The sequence below is a fragment of the Lipotes vexillifer genome, unplaced genomic scaffold (genome assembly GCF_000442215.2).
Source record: "Lipotes vexillifer unplaced genomic scaffold, Lipotes_vexillifer_v1.1 scaffold937, whole genome shotgun sequence".
In the NCBI taxonomy this organism is placed as follows: Eukaryota; Metazoa; Chordata; class Mammalia; order Artiodactyla; family Lipotidae; genus Lipotes; species Lipotes vexillifer.
The window spans coordinates 533,674-554,106 of NW_006795975.1; the positions used below are offsets into that span (position 1 = coordinate 533,674).

The 20,433-nt window shown below is 44.4% G+C and overlaps 1 protein-coding gene across 1 annotated transcript in view; it reads right to left on the reverse strand.

The window, feature by feature from the left end:
- The window catches only part of LOC103073558 (sulfated surface glycoprotein 185-like), a 25,375-nt gene extending 14,286 nt beyond the window's left edge, over positions 1 to 11,089 (reverse strand). The window contains 1 exon segment of the mRNA XM_082931431.1: positions 11,059 to 11,089. Within this exon segment, the coding sequence (XP_082787557.1) occupies positions 11,059 to 11,089 (31 nt within the window).
- Between the last annotated feature and the right edge of the window lie 9,344 nt (positions 11,090 to 20,433).

Below are 20,433 nucleotides of genomic sequence, written 5' to 3' on the forward strand. Positions count from 1 at the left end.
ATCCCCTGCATCGGCAGGCGGACTCTCAACCACTGCGCCACCAGGGAAGCCCGAAACTTAAATCTTTTGCACAGCAAAGGAAACTATAAACAAGATGAAAATCACCCTCAGAATGGGAGAAAATATTTGCAAAAGAATCAACGGACAAAGGATTAATCTCCAAGATATATAAACAGCCCATGCAACTCAATAATAAAAAAACAAACACAATAAAAAAAATGGGCAGAAGACCTAAGCAGACATTTCACCAAAGAAGACATACAGATGGCCAAGAGGCACATGAAAAGTTGCTCCACATCAGTATTTATTAGAGAAATGCAAATCAAAACTACAATGAGGTATCACCTCACACCAGTGAGAATGGGCATCATCAGAAAATCTACAAACAACAAATGCTGGAAAGGGTGTGGAGAAAAGGGAACCCTCTTGCACTGTTGGTGTGAATCTAAATTGATACAGCCACTATGCAGAACAGTATGGAGGTTCCTTAAAAAACTAAAAATAGAGTTACCATATGACCCAGCAATCCCAGTAGTGGGCATATACCCAGAGAAAACCATAATTCAAAAAGACACATGCACCCCAATGTTCATTGCAGCACTATTTACAATAGTCACGTCATGGAAGCAACCTAAATGCCCATCAACAGATGAATGGATAAAGTAGATGTGGTACATATATACAGTAGAATATTACTCAGCCATAAAAAGGAAGGAAATTGGGTCACTGGTAGAGATGTGGATGGACTTAGAGACTGTCATACAGAGTGAAGTAAGTCAGAAAGAGGGAAACAAATATTGTATATTAACGCATATATGTGGAATCTAGAAAAATGGTACAGGTGAACCAGTTTTCAAGGCAGAAATAGAGACACAGATGTAGAGAACAAACGTATGGACACCAAGGGGGTAAGCAGGGTGGTGGCAGTGGTGGTAGTGCTGTGAGAATTGGGAGATTGGGATTGACATATATACACGAATATGTATAAAATAGATAACTAATAAGAACCAGCTGTATAAATAAAAATAAAATAAAAATTTAAAAATAAAAAAGAAAGCACTATGCTGTTAGCTAATTTTTCAAACACAGGATTTGTCTCTTTAAATATCATCTTAAAGTGTATGATTGCGTGAAGGGCACTCATGAGATGTGGCAATGCCTGGCAACTTTTGGCTCTGTTTCCTAAATTATCATGAATGGAGGAACAGCTTCTGCAGATGTCTGTTTCCCACACCTGGATGAGTGAGGACCGGGACACAGCAGGCCCACCAGGAGGGTGGTCAGGTGCCAGGCGCCAGGTCCAGCACCAGGCACCAGTGCTGAGCAGTGGACATCTCGGGAAGGGCTACACAAAGAACTGGGGTAGCTGCTAAGCCCAAGCCTGACACCAGAGGGGAAGGATGTGGGTGTGCAAGTGTGGATGCAGGTGGGCAGGTGTGGACGCAGGTGTGCAGGTTTTTGGGCCACAGGAGGGAAGCAGGGACATGCTCTAAGCCAACACTGAAGGAAGACCCAGAATGAGTCCTGCACTAGTGAATGACAGTGGCAGTGAACTTTTTATGGGCTGGAGGGGTTAAAGACATATTCAGAGGGGATTTCCTGGAAAAAATTCTCTCCTCTCATAGCTTAAAAAGGATCAGTGTTCCTGCCAAAGGCAGGTGTTATACATTATGAAATCAAACTCTTCTATGATATCAGAAATAAACATAGCCAAGTAAACTTATTTCTAAAATCGAATTTGAGGGGACTTCAGAGCAAGGAAGAATCACATTTTTCCTAATTTTTATAAATTTGAGAGTCTCGTAATTTTTTATTGAAGTATAGTTGCTTCACAATGTTGTGTTAATTTCTGCTGTACAGCAAAGTGATTCAGTTATACACATATATACATTCTTTTTTAAAATATTATTTTCCATTATGGTTTATCACAGGGTATTGAATATAGTTCTCTGTGCTATACAGTAAGACCTTGTTGTTTATCCATCCTATACATAATAGTTTGCATCTGCTAATCCCAAACTCCCACTCTATCCCTCCCCCACCCCCACCCCCTTGACAACCACCAGTCTGTTCTCTAGGTCTGTGATTCTGTTTATGTTTCATAAATAGATTCATTTGTGTTGTATCTTACGTTCCACATGTAAGTGATATCATAAGGTATTTGTCTTTCTCTGACTTACTTTACTCAGTATGATAATCTCTAGGTCCATCCATGTTGCTGCAAATGGCATTATTTGGTTCTTTTTTATGGCTGAGTAATATTCTATTTATATATGTACCATATCTTCTTTATCCTTTCCTCTGTTGATGGGCATTTAGGTTCTTTCCATGTCTTGGCTATTGTGAATAGTACTGCAGTGAACTTTGGGGTGCATGTATCTTTTTGAATTATAGTTTTGCCCAGGAGTAGGATTGCTGGATCATACAGTAATTCTATTTTTAGTTTTTTTGAGGAAGTTCTGTACTGTTTTCCACAGTGGCTGCACCAATTTGCATTCCCACCAACAGTGTAAGAGGGTTCCCTTTTCTCCACACCCTCTCCAGCATTTGTTATTTGTAGACTTTTTGATGATGGCCATTCTGGAGAGTCTCTTGTAATTTTCATGAGTCACTGATACACATAAAAAGAAACCCTGAGGAAAATAACACCAGTTTTATTGTGATGTCAGAACATGGTCAAATGCCAATTTTGTTTTAAACTAGCATTTATTTCTTTGCTCATGTGTTTGTTTATGTACGCCTCTTTCCAAGAAGAGCTAGAGGTGACTTGTTCGAGTGAGCAAATACAAACCCGTGTGCCTACCATCTTCCTGAACTAGAGTGAAGATGTAGCATTAGTGCATTTGCAATATATTTAGATAAAAATATTTATATTTGAAAATGAATACATTTATATAAAATATATTGTAAAATACTAAGAGTAAGTCAACTAACAATGCTTTCGTGGACTCTACATATAACATCATAAGGTCTCATGACCTTTGAACTTGTACATTTCAAGTGAAAATCATATAGTGTAGGAAGTCAAACTTAGGAGGATTTCATTTATGTACTTAAAACCAGAAAAATCCATACAAACAAAAGACCCCTCCGGAAGTCCCCTGATCAACACTTTGTGTAAGAGTAAGTTCAGGGGACAGATTATTTCATTGTTTTCCGGGAGTTTTAAATTAAAGTGTTAATGCTAATAAGCATCATAAGTTGTTGTTCTATTCAGTAGTGTTTTTCCTTCCACGCTATACTTCCTGCTACTCCATGCATATGTTACCGAAAGTGAGGGTCTGGCTGCTCACCACTCAAAAGCCAATAAAGAGGCAAGGTTGGTGGAAAGGAAAGTTTGCTTTATTTTGGAGGCTGGCAACCAGGTGGGAGGGTGGACTCCTGTCCAAAGGCCAACCCCTGCCCCCCCACCGCAACTGACAATCAGCGGGCAAGAGCTTCCACAGATGGAGGGAGCGGGCTATGTGCAGTAACAGCACAAGCAGCTCTGACGGTCACCTTGAAATTGGTCATGGGGTGGTCTGATCAGTGTCATCTTGATTGTTTTAAATACATGTAATCTTCAGTTCCAGAGTCGGTTTGTTTCCAATTCACTGAGGTAAATTTTCAGAAATGTGGCAGCTTATGTCATTCCTACAGTCTGGTCATCATGTAATAAAATTCTTCCACCTGATGGAAGTTTCAGAATCTACAAGACAGCTCACAGGATAGGGCTCAGAATATTATCTATAGCCCTTGAGGAGGAACTAGAGGTCCTTGACTTTGCTTAATGACTATTCATTTTTTGTCTTGTTTGACGGTTTTCCTTTGTTTCTGCGTTTTCTCACTCCTCCGAGTAAACTTATTCTTTAGCTAAAGTTTTCCACAGACAAAAGGCGGGCTGAGGACATGGGGAGGAGGGCCATAGGGTCCCGCTCCGTTTCATATATCCCCCATCATGTCCGACTGGCAGCTAAGCATGTGCTCTTGGTGCGACAATAGCACAGCACACTTTAGGCTTCCGCGATTGAACAGACAGCACTGCTCTCCAATTTCACTCACAGAAGTGCTCCAAAGCAGTTAAAGTGCTCTGCAAACTCAAAATAATGAGGAAAAGCAGTGGATGAGCTTTTGAAAACAGAGAAATCAGAAGGTAGTTGATTGCACCGTACATAGTCTCATATATGAGACTCTCTGAAAACCTACGAACATTAAATTTTGTTCAAGCCTTCATCGATGTTTTAATATAAGAACCCCTCCCCCCGTTTTTAATTTATCAAAAGAGGGTAGGGAAAACTGGAGATTTTGGGTTTTGTTTAAGGGATGACTCTATTTTGATATGACAATGATTATTTTTTTACGTGTACGACTTATGTAACAAGGAAAAGCTTACCAATACTTCCCCGACTCCAAGACTTTGGAAAACTGCTGAGATCACTGTAACCAGATGAGTGAGGCTGTTGTCAGTTAACACTTAACTATCAAAAGGTTGAGGAGCAAAACCACCTTCTCCTTTGTTTTCCAGAAAAGTTGACTAAGATGATTCATGAACTACATAATATAACCAGAGGGTCCAAAAGTGTACCTGTATTCTCATGTCTAGTGTATTTAAATGTGATTTTAAAGGCAGCGAACACATTCGTATCCATCCTGCCTTAGAAATTAACTCCCCCATGCACTTAGAAATTACTTACTTCCACAGTTCCATTTTTCTGTGCTCAGTGAGCTGAAGACACTACTATCCCTCTGAAAACCTCATAAAAATCAAGCAAAATGAATTGCCCAGGCAGAAGCTGTGGGCAGGGAGACAGTGATTGAGGCTCAAAGACCCCAATTTTTACTGAAATGTTGAATTAACTGATATAAAGGGGTTTTTTTCTTCCTTGAATTCTTTGGATGACTGTATTTGTTCATAGAGATAAGTAGATTTAGTCATTCAACAAACATTTGCTAAGTGCCTCCTAGGAGATTTCATGCTAGTTCCTATTCTTGAGAATAGAGATAAATGATGTTTCACATCAACTAAGTGACTTAGCTAAGTCATTTAACCTCTCTTAGCCCCAGTTTCCTTATCTCTGGGTCCCAGGGCTCTCACCCCTGCATGGTTTAGCACATCTTGTACTCAACACCCAGTGTCCTACTCCTTTTCCATCACTCAGACTCTTCCATTGTATCCCCTGGAACTCATAGTCTGTTACCAGCCAAATCCTCAGATCCTACGTTTTTAGGAGTTCCTTCACTTTCTTGTTCTAACAAAGCCTGGCTGTCCCGCTATGGCTCTTTCCACACAACTCTCTCAAGTGAGGACTGTTTTCCTCCTAAATCCTGCATATCATGGGCCCTGAAGTGCAGAGGCCCTTCCTGCTCTTTTTTTACCACTTCTGGACCTGACTGCCTCTTCCGAAAGACTTCTGACTCCCACTGAGAGGTGCACCATCCTAATACACCACTCTCTAATCCCCTTGCTGCAGTACCTACTCTTCACTCCCCACCGTTCCTTGATCATTTTAGTACGAGGCTCTCTGCCACCTTCTTTTTTTATTATTAAACAGGGGTTTGTGCCCCGGCCCGGGAAGATCCCACATGCCGCGGAGCGGCTGGGCCCGTGAGCCATGGCCGCTGAGCCTGCGCGTCCGGAGCCTGTGCTCCGCAACGGGAGAGGCCACAGGAGTGAGAGGCCCGCGTACCGCAAAAAATAATAGTAATAATAATCTTACGGTTACAAATGAATAGTCCTAGGACCTGTTCAAGAAAACCTGTTTCAAATATAGCAGTATGTATATATTAAACCCAAACTCCTAATTCATCCCTCCCCCTCCACGGCTTTCCCCTTTGGTAACCGTAAGTTTGTTTTCTATGTCTGAGGGTCTATTTCTGTTTTGTATATAAGTTCATTTTTTTTAGATTCCACATACAAACAATATCATATATAAAATAGATAACCAACAAGGACCTACTGTATAGCACAGGGAACTACACTTGGTACACTGTAATAATCTATAAGGGAAAAGAATCTGAAAAAAATCGGTATATATATATGTATAACTGAATCACTGCTGTACACCTGAAACTAACACAACATTGTAAATCTACTATACTTCGATTAAAAATAATAAAATAATAAAATAAATTTTAAAAAAAAGAAAACCTCCTCAAGATTACAGTAAAAACAGCCATTCTTATCTATTTTCTGATGAGTGAACAAATTTGTATAACCTTTTGAAAAGGCACCTTGAATATATCAAGAGCCTTGTATTACTTATCTACTGTTACATTAAAAACTACCCCCCAAAACGAGACATTATTCATCCCACAATGAACATTGGGGTGCATGTGTCTTTTTGAATTGTGGTTTTCTCTGGGTATATGCCCAGTAGTAGGATTTCTGGGTCATATGGTAGTTCCATTTTTAGTTTTTTAAGGAACCTCCATACTGTTCTCCATAGTGGCTGTATCAATTTACATTCCCACCAACAGTGCAAGAGGGTTCCCTTTTCTCCACACCCTTTCCAGCATTTGTTGTTTGTAGATTTTCTGATGGTGCCCATTCTAACTGGTATGAAGTGATACCTCATTGTAGTTTTGATTTGCATTTCTCTGATAGTTAGTGACGTTGAGCATCTTTTCATGTGCCTGTTGGCCATCTGTATGTCTTCTTTGGAGAAATGTCTGTTTAGGTCTCCCACTCATTTTCTGATTGGGTAGTTTGTTTTTTTGATATTGAGCTCCATGAGCTACTTGTATATTTTGGAGATTAATCCTTTGCCCGTTGATTCGTTTGCAAATATTTTCTCCCTTTCTGAGGGTGGTCTTTTCGTCTTGTTTATGGTTTCCTTTGCTGTGCAAAAGTTTTTAAGTTTAATTAGCTCCCATTAGTTTATTTTTGTTTTTATTTTCATTACTGTAAAACCACAACAAGCCCTAAGGTATTTTGGAAAGTGGTCCAGAACACACACACACACACACACACACACACACACACACACACCACACACAACACAAAGACCTCTGTGATATTGTTCATTGCAGTGGTATTTATAAAACAAAAGCATAAAAACCTTCACTATCCAACAGTTGCGAAAATGTTGAGTAAAGCTCAATATGCACATTATGCAGCAATTTCAAATACTATTTTCCAAGAATATCCTATAGCATATGCAAAGGCTTCTATTATGACATTAGAAGGGAAAAGCATTATATGAAAAAATATAGATGGAAAAATATCCTAAAGAAATAAATCAAAATGTTACAATCAGATGCCTTTGGGTGTTAGAGTTGAAGGTGAATATCCTCCTCTTTCTGCTTTTCAAAATATATCCACATAATGAAGCGGCCAGCTTCCTCTCTTCCCAGCTTGTGGTGTCCTTACATGTACTCTTTTAAAACTTACAAGTATAATGGTTTACTAAACAGTTTCCTAACTTTTAACAGAAAAGTTTCCTCTTTCCATTTTTAAGTTATCCAGTTAGTCGTTTTTTAATTATAAAACCTCAATCTGGGGACTTCCCTGGTGGTCCAGTAGTTAAGACTTCGCCTTCCAGTGCAGGGGGTGTGGGTTCCATCCCTGGTCAGGGAGCTAAGATCCTACACACCTTGTGACCATAAAAGCAAAAACGTAAAACTGGAGCAGTATTGTAACAAATTCAATAATGACTTTAAAAATGGTCCACATCCAAAAAAAAAATCTTTAAAATAAGCAAACAAACAAACGAAATACCTCAATCTGAAAGACACAGCAAAACAGACACTCCTATTCATTTGCTCACAGTGGGTGGAAGACCTGCACTTCCCTCCACAAGGGATCATGTTCGTGAGAGGGAGACCAGCCAAGTGCAGTGAAGGGCATCTGGGGGCCCGGCTTCTGAGTGCAAACAATGGTTAGCTGATCCCAGAGAGTGATTCCTGGACCAGGAGGCTAGATGCAGCCTTCTGCCAACACAGCTCTTAGGAACTCACGCTGTAACTCTCATAGCTGTCTTCTCATAGCCTCTCACCTGAGAACTTTCCAGAAAACACACCTCCAAGGAACCAGTCTCATGGGTGGGATGCACTCTCCCCTCTCCTCTTTGTACACTCAGCCTCTACCCACCCTGTCCCATCCACGTGCCCATTACAGACAATTGTAACACATTCTGTCTGTGCTCCTCCCCGGGCCCCTGGAATCGTCCTTACCAGCTCTGAGCATCCATCCCCCAGCTTTGAGTTGTTTGCTGCTAAGGGCTCCTACCCGCAACTTTCTTCAGTGATTTCTTCTGAGCTGCTGGCCTGCATTGCTGCAAACACGGAGAGTTGAAAGTGCTTCGGAGTTTACATCTGACCCACTCACACCGAACACCCTGGTCCCCAACGCACACACACACAGAGCAGTCCTTGGGCAATGACCTACGTAAGGAGGGATACGAAAACCCAGTTGCCTGTCTCAAGCTGATTTCGGACGCACGCGGCAGCAAGCCGCAGCGAGCAGTAGCTGGAAGCAAGATCTCAGCTCAGGGGCCACAGGCTAGGGCCTGGGTCCCCAGTCCTTGCCTGCCTTGTCAGGAATGAATTCAGGCAAGGAGGCAGAAGGTAAAGAGAAAAGCAAAAAGTTTATTGGAAAAAGCAAAGTACATGTGGAAAGACACACGGGCAAACTCAGAGAGAGAGTCGTGCCTTCGGGAAGTTTAAATCCTTTATAAGGGGGCAGTCTTCCGGGTTTTTGTTTCCCTTCTGGCCAATCATCTTGCTTTGTCCCTCCTGGCTAATTAGTCTCAGGACCCTCCCCATAGGTGCGCACGCACCTCTCCACCTCACGCACGGATCCTGCCGTTAAGGCGTCTGGGAGAAGCAAGACTCATTATGGCCTGGCATTGTCCCCTGACTTTTGCCCCCCAAGGAGCGTTTCTGTGCATGTGTAATGTCTCCCTTGCCCCAAGGGGCAGAGGAGAGTGGAGATCCCTTGATACTTTATTCAAACAAGCTTTTGTCCCTCTTTGTTCTTGCTATGACAGTCATCTTAAGACATCCGCAAGAGACAAAGCTTGGCTATTTACCCTGTCTCTGTCATTGCTTCCATTTCGGAGAGCAAACAGGAGGCTGATTCTAAATGCCTAGCCTGAAGCCCACCTTTCTACTGTCTCAGGAAATGCAAACAGGAGGCTAGTTCTAAGTGTCCAGCCTGAAGCCCACTTTTTCCTGCCCCATGAAATGTAAACAGAAGACCAGTTGTAAATGTCTAACCTGGAGCCCATCTATCTCCTGCTTCAAAGCCAGGACAACCTTGAGGTGTAACTTACACTCAGAGCTTCTCTGGGGAGCTGTCTGAGGCTGGAACTTGGCCTGAAATATCCCTCTGTCTCAGTGTCCCTCCTTCTCTGCCTTGTTTCCCCTCATACTCTTTCCAATTCTTCTGGGAGCTCTTTCCTAATAAACCCCTTGCACAGATTCCTCTTTTCAGGGTCTGCTTCTGGGGAACTGATGAAAAACTCAAAGTCTAAATGGGATTTAGGTGCCTGGAGACCAGGGACATTAAAAGGCCTTCAATGCCAAGAACATACCACACAACAAAGAATTTCCCGCCCAAAGCACCCTGACCAGGAAACACTGGAGAGAGAGGGGGAAAGGAAAAAAAAAAAGAGTATTCAGCTCAGACCTCAACCAGACAAAATCCAAAGTTTAGACTTGGTTGAGGAGGGAGAGTCAAATAAGGACACCTAGGGGGAGTAGCCAGAGAGACAGAGAAAATACCAAGAGATGGGAAACCAAGAAAGGCATGTGTTTCAAAAAGAAGGGGTCTCAGCAGTGTTAGGTGCTAGCGGTCACATAGGCAAGAACAAAGAAATGGTCATTAAGTTTGCTACGTGGAAGTCTCTGGTGGCCCTGACAAGTGCCATTTCTAAGGGACAGTAAGACTGGAGCCAGAAAAAGTGAAGAATGAATGCGTGTAAAAGAACAAGAGAAAGCTGGTGTGCTTGGTCTTGAATAGATGCAGAATAATAGGAGGGTGACTGAAGAATTCGGGACAAAGGGAAATTTTTTAAGAGCGCGCTTATAGGGATAGAAATGATCTGGTAAAGAAGGAGCGGTAGATGGCACAGGAGAGAGGAAACAACAGAAGGAACATAGCTTGAGCAGGAAAGAAGAGATGGGATCTACTTACCCTTTCCCAGTGGTCCCATTCTTAGAAGAATAATGCCTCTCCTCTTCAGTAGCCCACGTCTGACCCCTTCCTACAGGGAAGGACTTGCACCAATTTTTCAAAATGACTCATCTTCCTCAAACAAGGGATTGAAAGACTTCTTGCTAAAGCAAAGAGAAAACTCACAGTCATAACCCCTCCCATCATATATGCAGTTCTCACGCCCTACGTAGTCTTGAATAAAGATCAGGGCAGGTGGGAGAAACTGACCCTGAATTTTGAAAGATTAGATTTTCCTCCTTTGGGGATTCTCTGGTGGCCCAATGGTTAGGACTCTGCGTTTTCACTGCCGAGGGTAAAAGGAAGGAAGGAAGGAAGGAAAGAAAAGGAAAGAAAGAAAGAAAGAAAGAAGGAAAAGCTCCTCCCCCCTTGCCTCCTGTGGCCCTCTGTGACCTCTATGGAAGGGCACCGCTCAAATCAATTTGGGGCAAAGAACACAGCTGACCACCTACAGCTGCTGCATCTTTGAGATCTGCCCCAACATTCATATCGAGGCCACTCTGCCCAGGCTGCTCCCAGCTAACGCCTGAGCTCTGCAGTCTACTAGGGCCAATGCAGGACTCCTCTAACTGGCCACCTTTGCTCTGGAGCTCTCCATCAGCCTGATCTAGACTCTCTCAGAGCTGCACTGCAACCTGAGCTTTTCCTAGGATCCTCCTTCCTTGCCGCTCTCCGTTCACAGGGGCCAGACCTGCAGCCCCGTCTGAGGTTCCCCTCTAGCTGCTTCTATGACCGCTCCTCTTTACCTATCACAAGCGTTTCCTACGCTAAATCTCTTGCACTCCTAATTCCACCTTGGTCTGCTTCCTACAGGACACAAACTGACACAAACCTTTCTTCCTTTGGGTATCAGACACATGGCCCAAGATTGTGGTCTTGTTAATTCACTAGTTTGAAGATTTTACCTATATTGCACTTCAAACAACGACTTGGCATCTGTCGAAATACTAAATCCAATTTTCATATTTCAAGAAGTAAATGGTAAGAAATTGTTCTTATTACTGATAGCTATGCTCGTTTTACAAATGATTGTTATAACCTCCAAAGGATCTGGCCCCAACTCATATCTGTCTGTTCCCTATCGAATAAGCATAGTTCCATAGATTGTTATTCCTGTTGTTTGCTCTTTTCTTGTGATTTTCCAAGAAATCACAATGAATAGACTGGAATAATGTCACGATACAAATAGAGTGAAGGATGCCACCCAGGCATTGTGTATCAGGAGTGTTCTTGGTTACCAGCTAAAGTCAACTTAAGCAATAGGGAATTTATCGCCATGATACAGGGCAGGGTAAAGGAGACTGACAGGACCAAGAGGAAGCAGGGGAACCAGGCTTGGGGTTGGACAGAAAGAATCAGGGCGCTGAGGACCAGAAAGCTGGGAGCAGGACGCAGCAACCAATGCATGTTGGGAAATCCTGTTCAGGACGACGCCAGCATGTTGGCCATTGCTGTAACGTCACCTGCAACCATCCGTGTGTCCAACCGGTAGGGCTCAAGTCAAACAGCTGCCATCTGACTGCACCAGGGAAAGGAGAGAAGAGATCCAGGAAGTTCCCCTTAATGGTGAGGGGACAGGCGTTACTACTACCAAGGCTAAGAACAAAGGGGAGAAGAAATTGCTTCAAAGGGTGCAGGAAGATAAAAAGAAAAAAAGATGAATTCCACCTCACCCCTCTAGATCTCAAACCAACCCTTTTCAATCATTCAAAAGGCACAGATTTGATTTCGAGATCTGCAAGTTTCTGTTTTGTAAATAAGTTCAACTATACTCCAATAAAAATTGAAAAGAAATTGAAAACAATTTCTAAATGCCAAAAAAAAAAAAAAAAAACCCAACATAGAAAGTTTGTTCAAAGAAAATACCAGAGCAGTGGTTCTCAACTTTGGTTGATAAAAGGATCATCAGGGGATCTTTTATGAATCCTGGTGTTCTCAGGTCAAAACCCAAACTAATCAATTAAGCATTTGGGGGTCGGGGCGATCCAGGCATCAGACTTTATAAAAGTGCCCGGGTGATTCTAACGTGTAGCCAAGATTGTAAACAATCTTTCTTCTAGTAGAAAGTCCAATACATAAAACACACAAACAGCAGTGCTTCAGCTGGACAGGGAGATTGGCACCGTTCCCATCCTGTGGTCCCTGAGGTACCTCTAAGGAATCCTTTATACCAGCACTTAAGATGAGTTGTAACTATGTATATGTTGACTCATTTTTCTCACACCCCAAATCCAGTCTGTCAGCTTGGCTCAACCTTCAAAAAATAATCCGACTCCAACCAGCTCTGTCCCCTCCTGCTGCTGCTCTGGTCCAAGCCACCATAATCCCCTGCTTGGATTGTTGCCATAGCTTCCCGAAGGGTCTGCCCGCTTCTACCCTTGCGCCCTGCAGTCTGCTCTCAACACAGCAGCAGGGATAATTCCTGTATAAGGTTAGTCCGAGTATGGCTTTCCTCCACCCAAAGCCCTGGGATGGCTGTTTCATTCAGAGTAAAAGGCAAAACCTCTGTGCCTCTAGATCAGGGATCAGCAAACTTTTGGAGTGAGTATTTCCGCCTGTTCAGGCCATATAGTCCCTGTCACTACTTTTCAGCTCTGCAGCGGTAGCCAGAAAGCATCCACGGATGATGTGGATAATGGACAAGCATAGCTGCGTGCCAGTAAGACTTGATGCACAAAAGCAGGCAGGCGGTTGGACGTGGCCCACAGGTCCATGTTCGCCAACCCCTGCTGCACAAACCAGACCCCCCCAGTGCCTGATACCCTTCTGCCCCTTCCTTGCAGTCACACTGGCCTCCTGGAAGCTCCAGGCAACCTCCTGCCTCTGGCAGTGTGTCCTGTGGTCCCTCTGACCTTGGCGTTTTCGTCTGGCTGGTCCCTCAGATCTTACCTTCTCAGTAAGGCCCATAACGACTGCCCTGTTTCCCATAGCACCTGTCTCCCCACATTCACCCCCAAGGGTACCCTAGACCCCCCCAACTCATTCTCTAATTTTCTTTCCATCACACCTTTCCCTCTGAAACATACTTCACAATTTGCTTATGTATTAAGCTATTTACTGTCTGTCTGGAATGTCAACCGCCCAAGGGCAGAATATCTATCAGGATTCAACCAGAGCAGTAGAACCACAGGCGAGCTGGAGAAAAGGGATGGATCACGGGAGTTAGTCACGGTGCAGTCGTGGGAACAGGTGGCACAGCTGTGTGGGCTCTTGCCTCTGCATCTGGTGTGGAGCCTGGTGTGGCCGGACGTCAAGCTCTCCAGCAGCCAGGAAGGAGACCTGGCTGTGCGTGGGAGCAGGGACATGGTGGCACTCACGGGACAACCTTGGACCTCGGTGGCCCACTGCCTCCAGTCCAGGTGGCAGGGGGAATCGCGGCAGAAGCTGGCCCTCTGTCCTGGAGCTGCAGCAGGCTGGACCCAGGCCTCAGAGGAGAGGAAGACGACCCCAGCACCAGGACGGTGGTCCAGCAGGTCGGCTCCCGTGTCACGAGCTGCCCCATGCACTGACCTTCAGAGACGATGCCGTAGCTTGGCTCCTGCCATGCAGAGCTTCTGCATGTTTCTCTGGGGCCATCTTCATCCCGGAAATGCACAGAGAAGGAAATTCTGGGCAATGAAGTTCCAGCCTAGAGAGTTTGGCACATTATAAAGCTGCCCCAGGCAGGAATCCTATGGTCTGTTTGTTTACTGATGAATCAGAATCCCCAAAACCCAAAACAGTGCCTGCCTGGCACATGGTAAGTGCTTTAAAAAGAGTGGATGAATGGATCACTGAATGATGAATGAATCCATGATACTTGGGTGGTTATTTGATTCATATTAAGCACCCCTGCTAGTGTGTAAGTTCCACGAGGGCAGAGAAAATGTGTTTTGTGCCCTGCATGGTACCGACGGCACCTAACCTGCACCTTCAGTCTCCAGGCATGTGACCATCCCAGGAAACTCTGCCCAGAAGCCAAAAGTAGAGAGAACTTCCGGCCCTAATGGTCTCTCTGCAAGAACGTCAAAGGGTATCCTATACAGACCCACAGCGACGCTTCCTAAAATCCTTTCTCCAAACCCTCAGTGCCTCTATTCCTGACTCCCTCCCCAGGCTTTCTCCCCTTGCCCTCTGCTCCCCTCCCTCCTAAGATTCTGCCCTCCCCCTCTCCCCTCGCCTCACCCTGCTGCACTGCATCTTCTCTCCCTCACATTCCTACACAAATCTCCACAGTGCCTGCTCCCACCCACTGCCTAGCACCCGAATCTACGCCGGAAACCCAAGTGAGCCAGCAGAGGCAGAAAACTGTGTGTGTGTCTGTACAGTAAGTCCCCAACCTATGAACCTTCAAGTTGCGAACTTTCAAAGATGCACCGCGTGTTCACATGTCCAGTCACGAAAGTTAGTTCCCGTGTCTGACGCACATTGTCACCTGTGTGCATCCTCTAAAAGTGGTTGTGCTTTTGTGTACCTTACTGTCCAGTACTGCTGTACAGAGTACAGTAGTAGAGTATCTTTGTTTCAAACCCAGGATATCCAGAAGCAAGCGAAAAAGCAGCGGTGATGTAGCTGGCACTGATTACTTCTGGTCCTGTTAAGAAACGCCAAGTGATAATGATGGAAACAAAAGTGGAGGAAGCAGAAGTAACCGAAGAACCGAAGGGATTCACGACGCAGGAAATGGCAGGGGATTTTCTTTATTTGAGGCGGCGCTGTTAGTTTTTGAGGTACAGGACCTGAAGGTAGAACGGTACACGAAGGCTGCAGCAGCTGCTCAGAATGCAACCCAGTGCTACCGTGTCATCTATGACGAGAAAAAAAGAGCTACTAACCAGGCATCACTGGGTCGATTTTTCAAGAGGGTGGACAGAATTGAATCCAGCAAGGAACCAGATCCTGCGCCATCAGCGTCAGGCCTGAGTGACACTGCAGCTGGCCCTCCGTCCCCTATTGCTGACGATCCTTCAGCTCTGCCATCTCCCACCTCCCCTCCCTCCTCCAGTCAGTAACTCTTCCTGCCTATTCCCTCGATACCAGCCCCTGGATGCCAGCTGCTGTACTGCAGCACTGTACTTTGCAAGGTACTGCACTGTAAGATTTAAAATGTTTTCTTTATAGAAAGAAATACCACTGTGTACCCTCCTTCATTTTCTGCTTTACCCATGGGAAGAAGAAACTGACTCAGTTTCCTCTAAGTACTGGCCATCCCCCTTTCTCTCACTTATTTTACATACATGGTAAGGGCCCTATACTCATTCAGCAAATGTTTATAAAGCATGTACTATGTGTCAAGTGCTTTGGACATATATACGTAACCTACCCTGCCAAATTTCTGATTAGGCGTGTTTCTTTCAGATTTTGTTTTTGACACTTTCCTTTGGTTTCAAACCATATTTACAACAATTCTTTAAATTTAATTTATGTCTCCCTTGTACAATGATTTTCCCATCACTGAGTTCTGTATCTTTGGGTCAGCTAGAGTTCACCTTTGAGTCATTGTTTTTCAGGGACCTTTCTTTGGTAGCTACTTGGCTTACCTTTTCAGAAACGGAATGAGATAGATAGATGGATAGAGAGATGATGATAGACAGATGATAGATAGATAGATAGATAGATATTGATAGAATAAGATATTGCACCATTCTTTTTTTTAATTTCTTTTTTTAAATTGGAGTATAGTTGATTTACAATGTTGTGTTAGTTTCAGGTGTACAGCAAAGTGATTCAGTTTTATATATATGTGTGTGCGTATGTATATATATATATATATATATATATATATATATATATATATTCTTTTTTAGATTCTTTTCCCTTATAAGTTATTACAAAATACTGAGTATAGTTGATTCTTTTCCTTATAAGTTATTACAAAATACTGAGTATAGTTCCCTGGCTTGCACCATTCTTAAACCAAATCTTTGCCCCATCTATTCCCATAATCTATGCTGTTCTAAATTTTAATATTGTAGAGAAGATATCAGAGGGAAATATGATTGTCCCCCTTTGTAGGCCACCTGATTTTCTCCCTGGATGCTTTGGAAGTATTTGAGTTTTAAAACATAACCAGGATATGTCTGTATATTTTTTCACTACTGTAGGCAGATACTGCATTAGCCATTTCTATATAATCAGGTTTCCCACAGCTCGGGAACATCTGCTTCTAACACACATTTGAATGTGACTCTCATCCTTTTGCTCTGGTCTCTTTTTTTAGAAACCTCAGTTACCTCTGTCTAATCACTCCTCTCTGCTCCTAAGCTAGCCATCTGTCATTATTTTTAACTATTTTGTCCACTTTTTCTGCATTCTGAAGAGTGGGTTTTGTGTTTTCCTGCTTCAGAATCTTTTTATTAGCTCTTCGGGCTTTTTCCTACTTCTCATCCTAGAAGGTAAAGCTAAGTTTGGCTTAGTGTTTCCTCCACAAACTGAAAGGCTGGATTCACCTAAGTCTCCTGATTGCCCTTGGAAGCCTCCTGCCGGGTTCAGATGGTGAAGGCTGGTTGATGTCAATGGCTGTTTCTCCTATTCGGCCCTGCAGCGGGAGCCAAGGGCATTCCCAGCAGAGAAATGTCTTTGCACAGCTTCTTCCCAGCATTGGTGGAGCTGCAGAGCTTCCAGCTTTCTGCTGCTGGCTTGTCGTTTGCCAGGCCTCCATGTCAGGTAACAGCCGTGTCTCTGCCAACCCCGTCTCGGTCCTGCCGCCGGCCAGCTCCGGCACAAGCCTCACCACCCAGATGGATGCAGGCCCCATGGCGGCTGCGTGAAACCAGTTGCCTCCCAGGGCTGTCCACTGCAGCTCCCCGGGCTGCGGAGTGGAACAGAAACTCAGCAGCGTGTTCTACGTGACCCGCGCCCCCGGCCCACGCTGGGCATCTCCAGCCTGGGCCCGACAGGTCGAGGGTAATAAATTCTCCCAAGGTCTCCTCGATTGCCTCTGAATTCAGCTCCTTCCCCAGCTTGCTGCCCGTCTGCTTGGGATAGTCAGCGCTCACAAGCCCTGGAGATGCCCTTTGCCACGAACAATGCTGAGCTGCAGCTACGGAACAAAATTGGCCACACGTGTTTTAAGTCCTGGATCCCATCTGTCAACACACCACTCATTATCACCTAGGAACCATGGCGTTCTGGCATAAATTTGCAACGGCGTTGGTCCTTCTCTTGGCACACGTGAATATTCTCTGCTCAGAGCAATGACGAAACTGGAAAATTCTCTCCCTCTTTCCTTGTCAAAACCATCTTCCTACTTTCCACCTAGCCCTAAACCCAACTGAGGTGTTCTGGATCAGAAATCTGTAGCCCAGGCTGCTGTGAGAGAACCAGACACACGGATTCATCTTATCTGGTGTGCACAGACACAGACAATGCTTTAGGATAAAAATCCTCACTTTAGAGTTTGCAAAGAGCTTGCACCTAGGCTATTTCGTGACTCTTCAAGAGATGCAAGGAAGAGAGAGATCTTGATGACCTCTGTTGCACGGGTGGCAGGAATATGCCAGGCATCCACTGCAGCTCTGCCCCAGCAGCCCTCTTCACTCTGGACAGCCTCTAGTGTGTTTCCATTGCTTCAGTCTCCCCGACTCTGGCAGTCTCTCCAGTCTGCCGCCCAAATGCCCTTGCTCAGTGTTACAGCATCTCTGGAGCTGATCCCCTACATTGGCTCACTGAGCTGGGACTGGGCACTTCAGACATCCCTCTGCTTCCTGCCCCACCCCCATGGCTGCAGCCCTGGTTCTGGTCTCACTCTGAGCCCAGTGACCTCAGCCGCAAAGCTGAGCCAGCTCTGCTCCCTCCCACGTCTAGTCTGGAAACTCAGTCTGGGTCAAGCCCTGGCCTCCCCATTTACCTAGGAGAGCAAGACAAATATAGATGAGGAAACGAGGCCCCAGAGGGGGCAGAATATACTGTGACTACATGATCCCCCAGGCCAGGCAGCCCAAGTCGGAAATGCAGCCTAGTCGTCTGCTAAGAGTGTGACCCTAGACAAGTGTCTCAACCTTTTAAAGTCTCTATTTCTCAGCTGTAAAAAGAATATCACAGTAATACATTTTTGCCTCCCAAAGGCGTTTTGCAAATATTAAATGAAATGGGTATGAGTTAACTGCTATGCATAAGGCTTGGGGCCCGGTAAGCTGTCATTAATATTAACTGTCATTATTACTATGATTATTAATAAGGTCAAAGAATGAGTAAGTGCCAGAGCTAGGAATTGAATCTTTCTTTATCTCTTCATTTCATTTTTAATAGCCCATAATTATAGAAAATTAGTCTATGATGGTAGACAGAAAGGGTCCCGAAATAGCTTTTGACTAAATATGGAGAGGTTTGATTACTTTCAGAGCTTCCGAGAGGTCAGAAAAATATTACTTGCCCTAGATAAATATTACTTAGCCATTTCTATTATTTTATGAGACTTCTCTGACAGGGAGCTCTAACAGAAATATCACTACTGACAGGTGAGTCGAAACACATTTTCTTGGTCTTTGTTTTTGTAAACGAATACACATGATTAAATCCAATGTCTTAGGACTTCCCTGGTGGCACAGTGGTTAAGAATCCGCCTGCCATTGCAGGGGACACGGGTTCGAGCCCTGGTCCCAGAAAATCCCACATGCTGCAGAGCAACTAAGCCCACGGGCCACAACTACTGAACCTGCACTCTAGAGCCTGCGAGCCACAACTACTGAGCCCATGTGTCACAACTACTGAAGACCGAGCACCTAGAGCCCGTGCTCTACAACAAGAGAAGCCACTGCAATGAGCAGCCCGCGCACCACAACGAAGAGTAGCTCGCTGCAACTAGAGAAAGACTGCACGCAGCAATGAAGACCCAATGCAGCCAAAAATAAATAAATAAATTTATTTATTTAAAACATAAATAATAAATAAATAAATAATAGTATTTATCCAGTGTGTTGATAGCACGCTGCTAAAAGCATTCTCGGTGGAATTGCTCTCCTGCGGGTCAGCTCTGGATTCATGGCACAGAGTGATCTGTGCAATTAACATAAGCAATTTTGCAGCAGCTTCCTTGGAAGCTGAACATGGCCTAAAGAGGCAGGGAGTATTTTTGATGACCCTGGACATCAAGGAAAATTCAGGATCTTTCCTGGACACTTCTTTCCGTTAGGAGTAGGAATCTATGTTAGAGCAGCTTTCAAAGCAGCCACAATACACATGCCAAGGCCTGTCAGGTAATTAATCATGTGTGTTCCAGTGAAACCATATCAGGCCTTTCTGCTCCCCCCAATAAGGTCTGTAGTAGGGTTTTCATTTTATTTGATGGACAAATCTGCCAAAGTCTTTATTGTGGGCCACAATCTTTATGGATTTAGACAGATTATATTTTGATAGTTTGCAGCAGATGTGGCTACAGGAGAGGTGATATGCCCACGCTCAGATGATACACTTACCCTACACTGTGCAAGCTTTTAAGGCCTGCTTCCAGATTTCCTGGCAAGGAGATGAACTCTGGGGCATCCCCAGCTCTAAATGGATCCAGATAATTTCTCTATAAAGAACTCTTAGTTATGATTCCTCGGGATTTACCCGTGGTGGTTTGCTCTCACTGTCCAGAGGTTCAGCTGGGTGAGACTTTGCTCATTCTGACAATGACCCCGAAAAGATGTAAAATCCATGGCAAACGGAACATTTGTGAGCAAACCTAATCTAGATGAGAGAATAACTCCTCTGTGCCAGAGGACGTAATAAACATTTCACATTCACACGCTCCTTTGATTCTCTTCACAGCCCTGTCCTGAGGGGTATTATGATTAAGCCCATTTAAAGATGAGGAAACTAAAACTCAAAAGGGTTGGAGAACCTGCTCAAGACCAAACTGCAGGCAATATGTGGAGGAGGACTTTAGCCAGATTCCCTGATTCTATAACCTGCTAACCAGGTCCCAGCCACACTTGTCCTCCTTTTTTCTGATTCTCCAATGTGCCAAAACAAATCCCACGTTAGGGTTTTGCCAACCTTTGCCTCAGCTGGGAGCACTCTTTTCGCAGATGAATTCCTGTTGTTATGCACGGCTCAGTGTACATGTTCTCTGCTTGAAGAACGCAGGATGCTCAGAGCCGTCTTAGCAGGGACCAGGGAGATGAGGGAGTTGTCTATCATCTCCTGCTCATCACTGGCTGAGGGCTGCTCCGGGGGCTCTCTGTCCAGCTCTGGCCATGAACAGAAGCTCTGGCTACACAGGGATGAAGGATGAGCATTAAAGAGCAGACATTCAACGTGGGTTGGCTTAGAGGTTCACTCACGTCCTCAAGAACCAGACAGCTTGCTTCCCTACA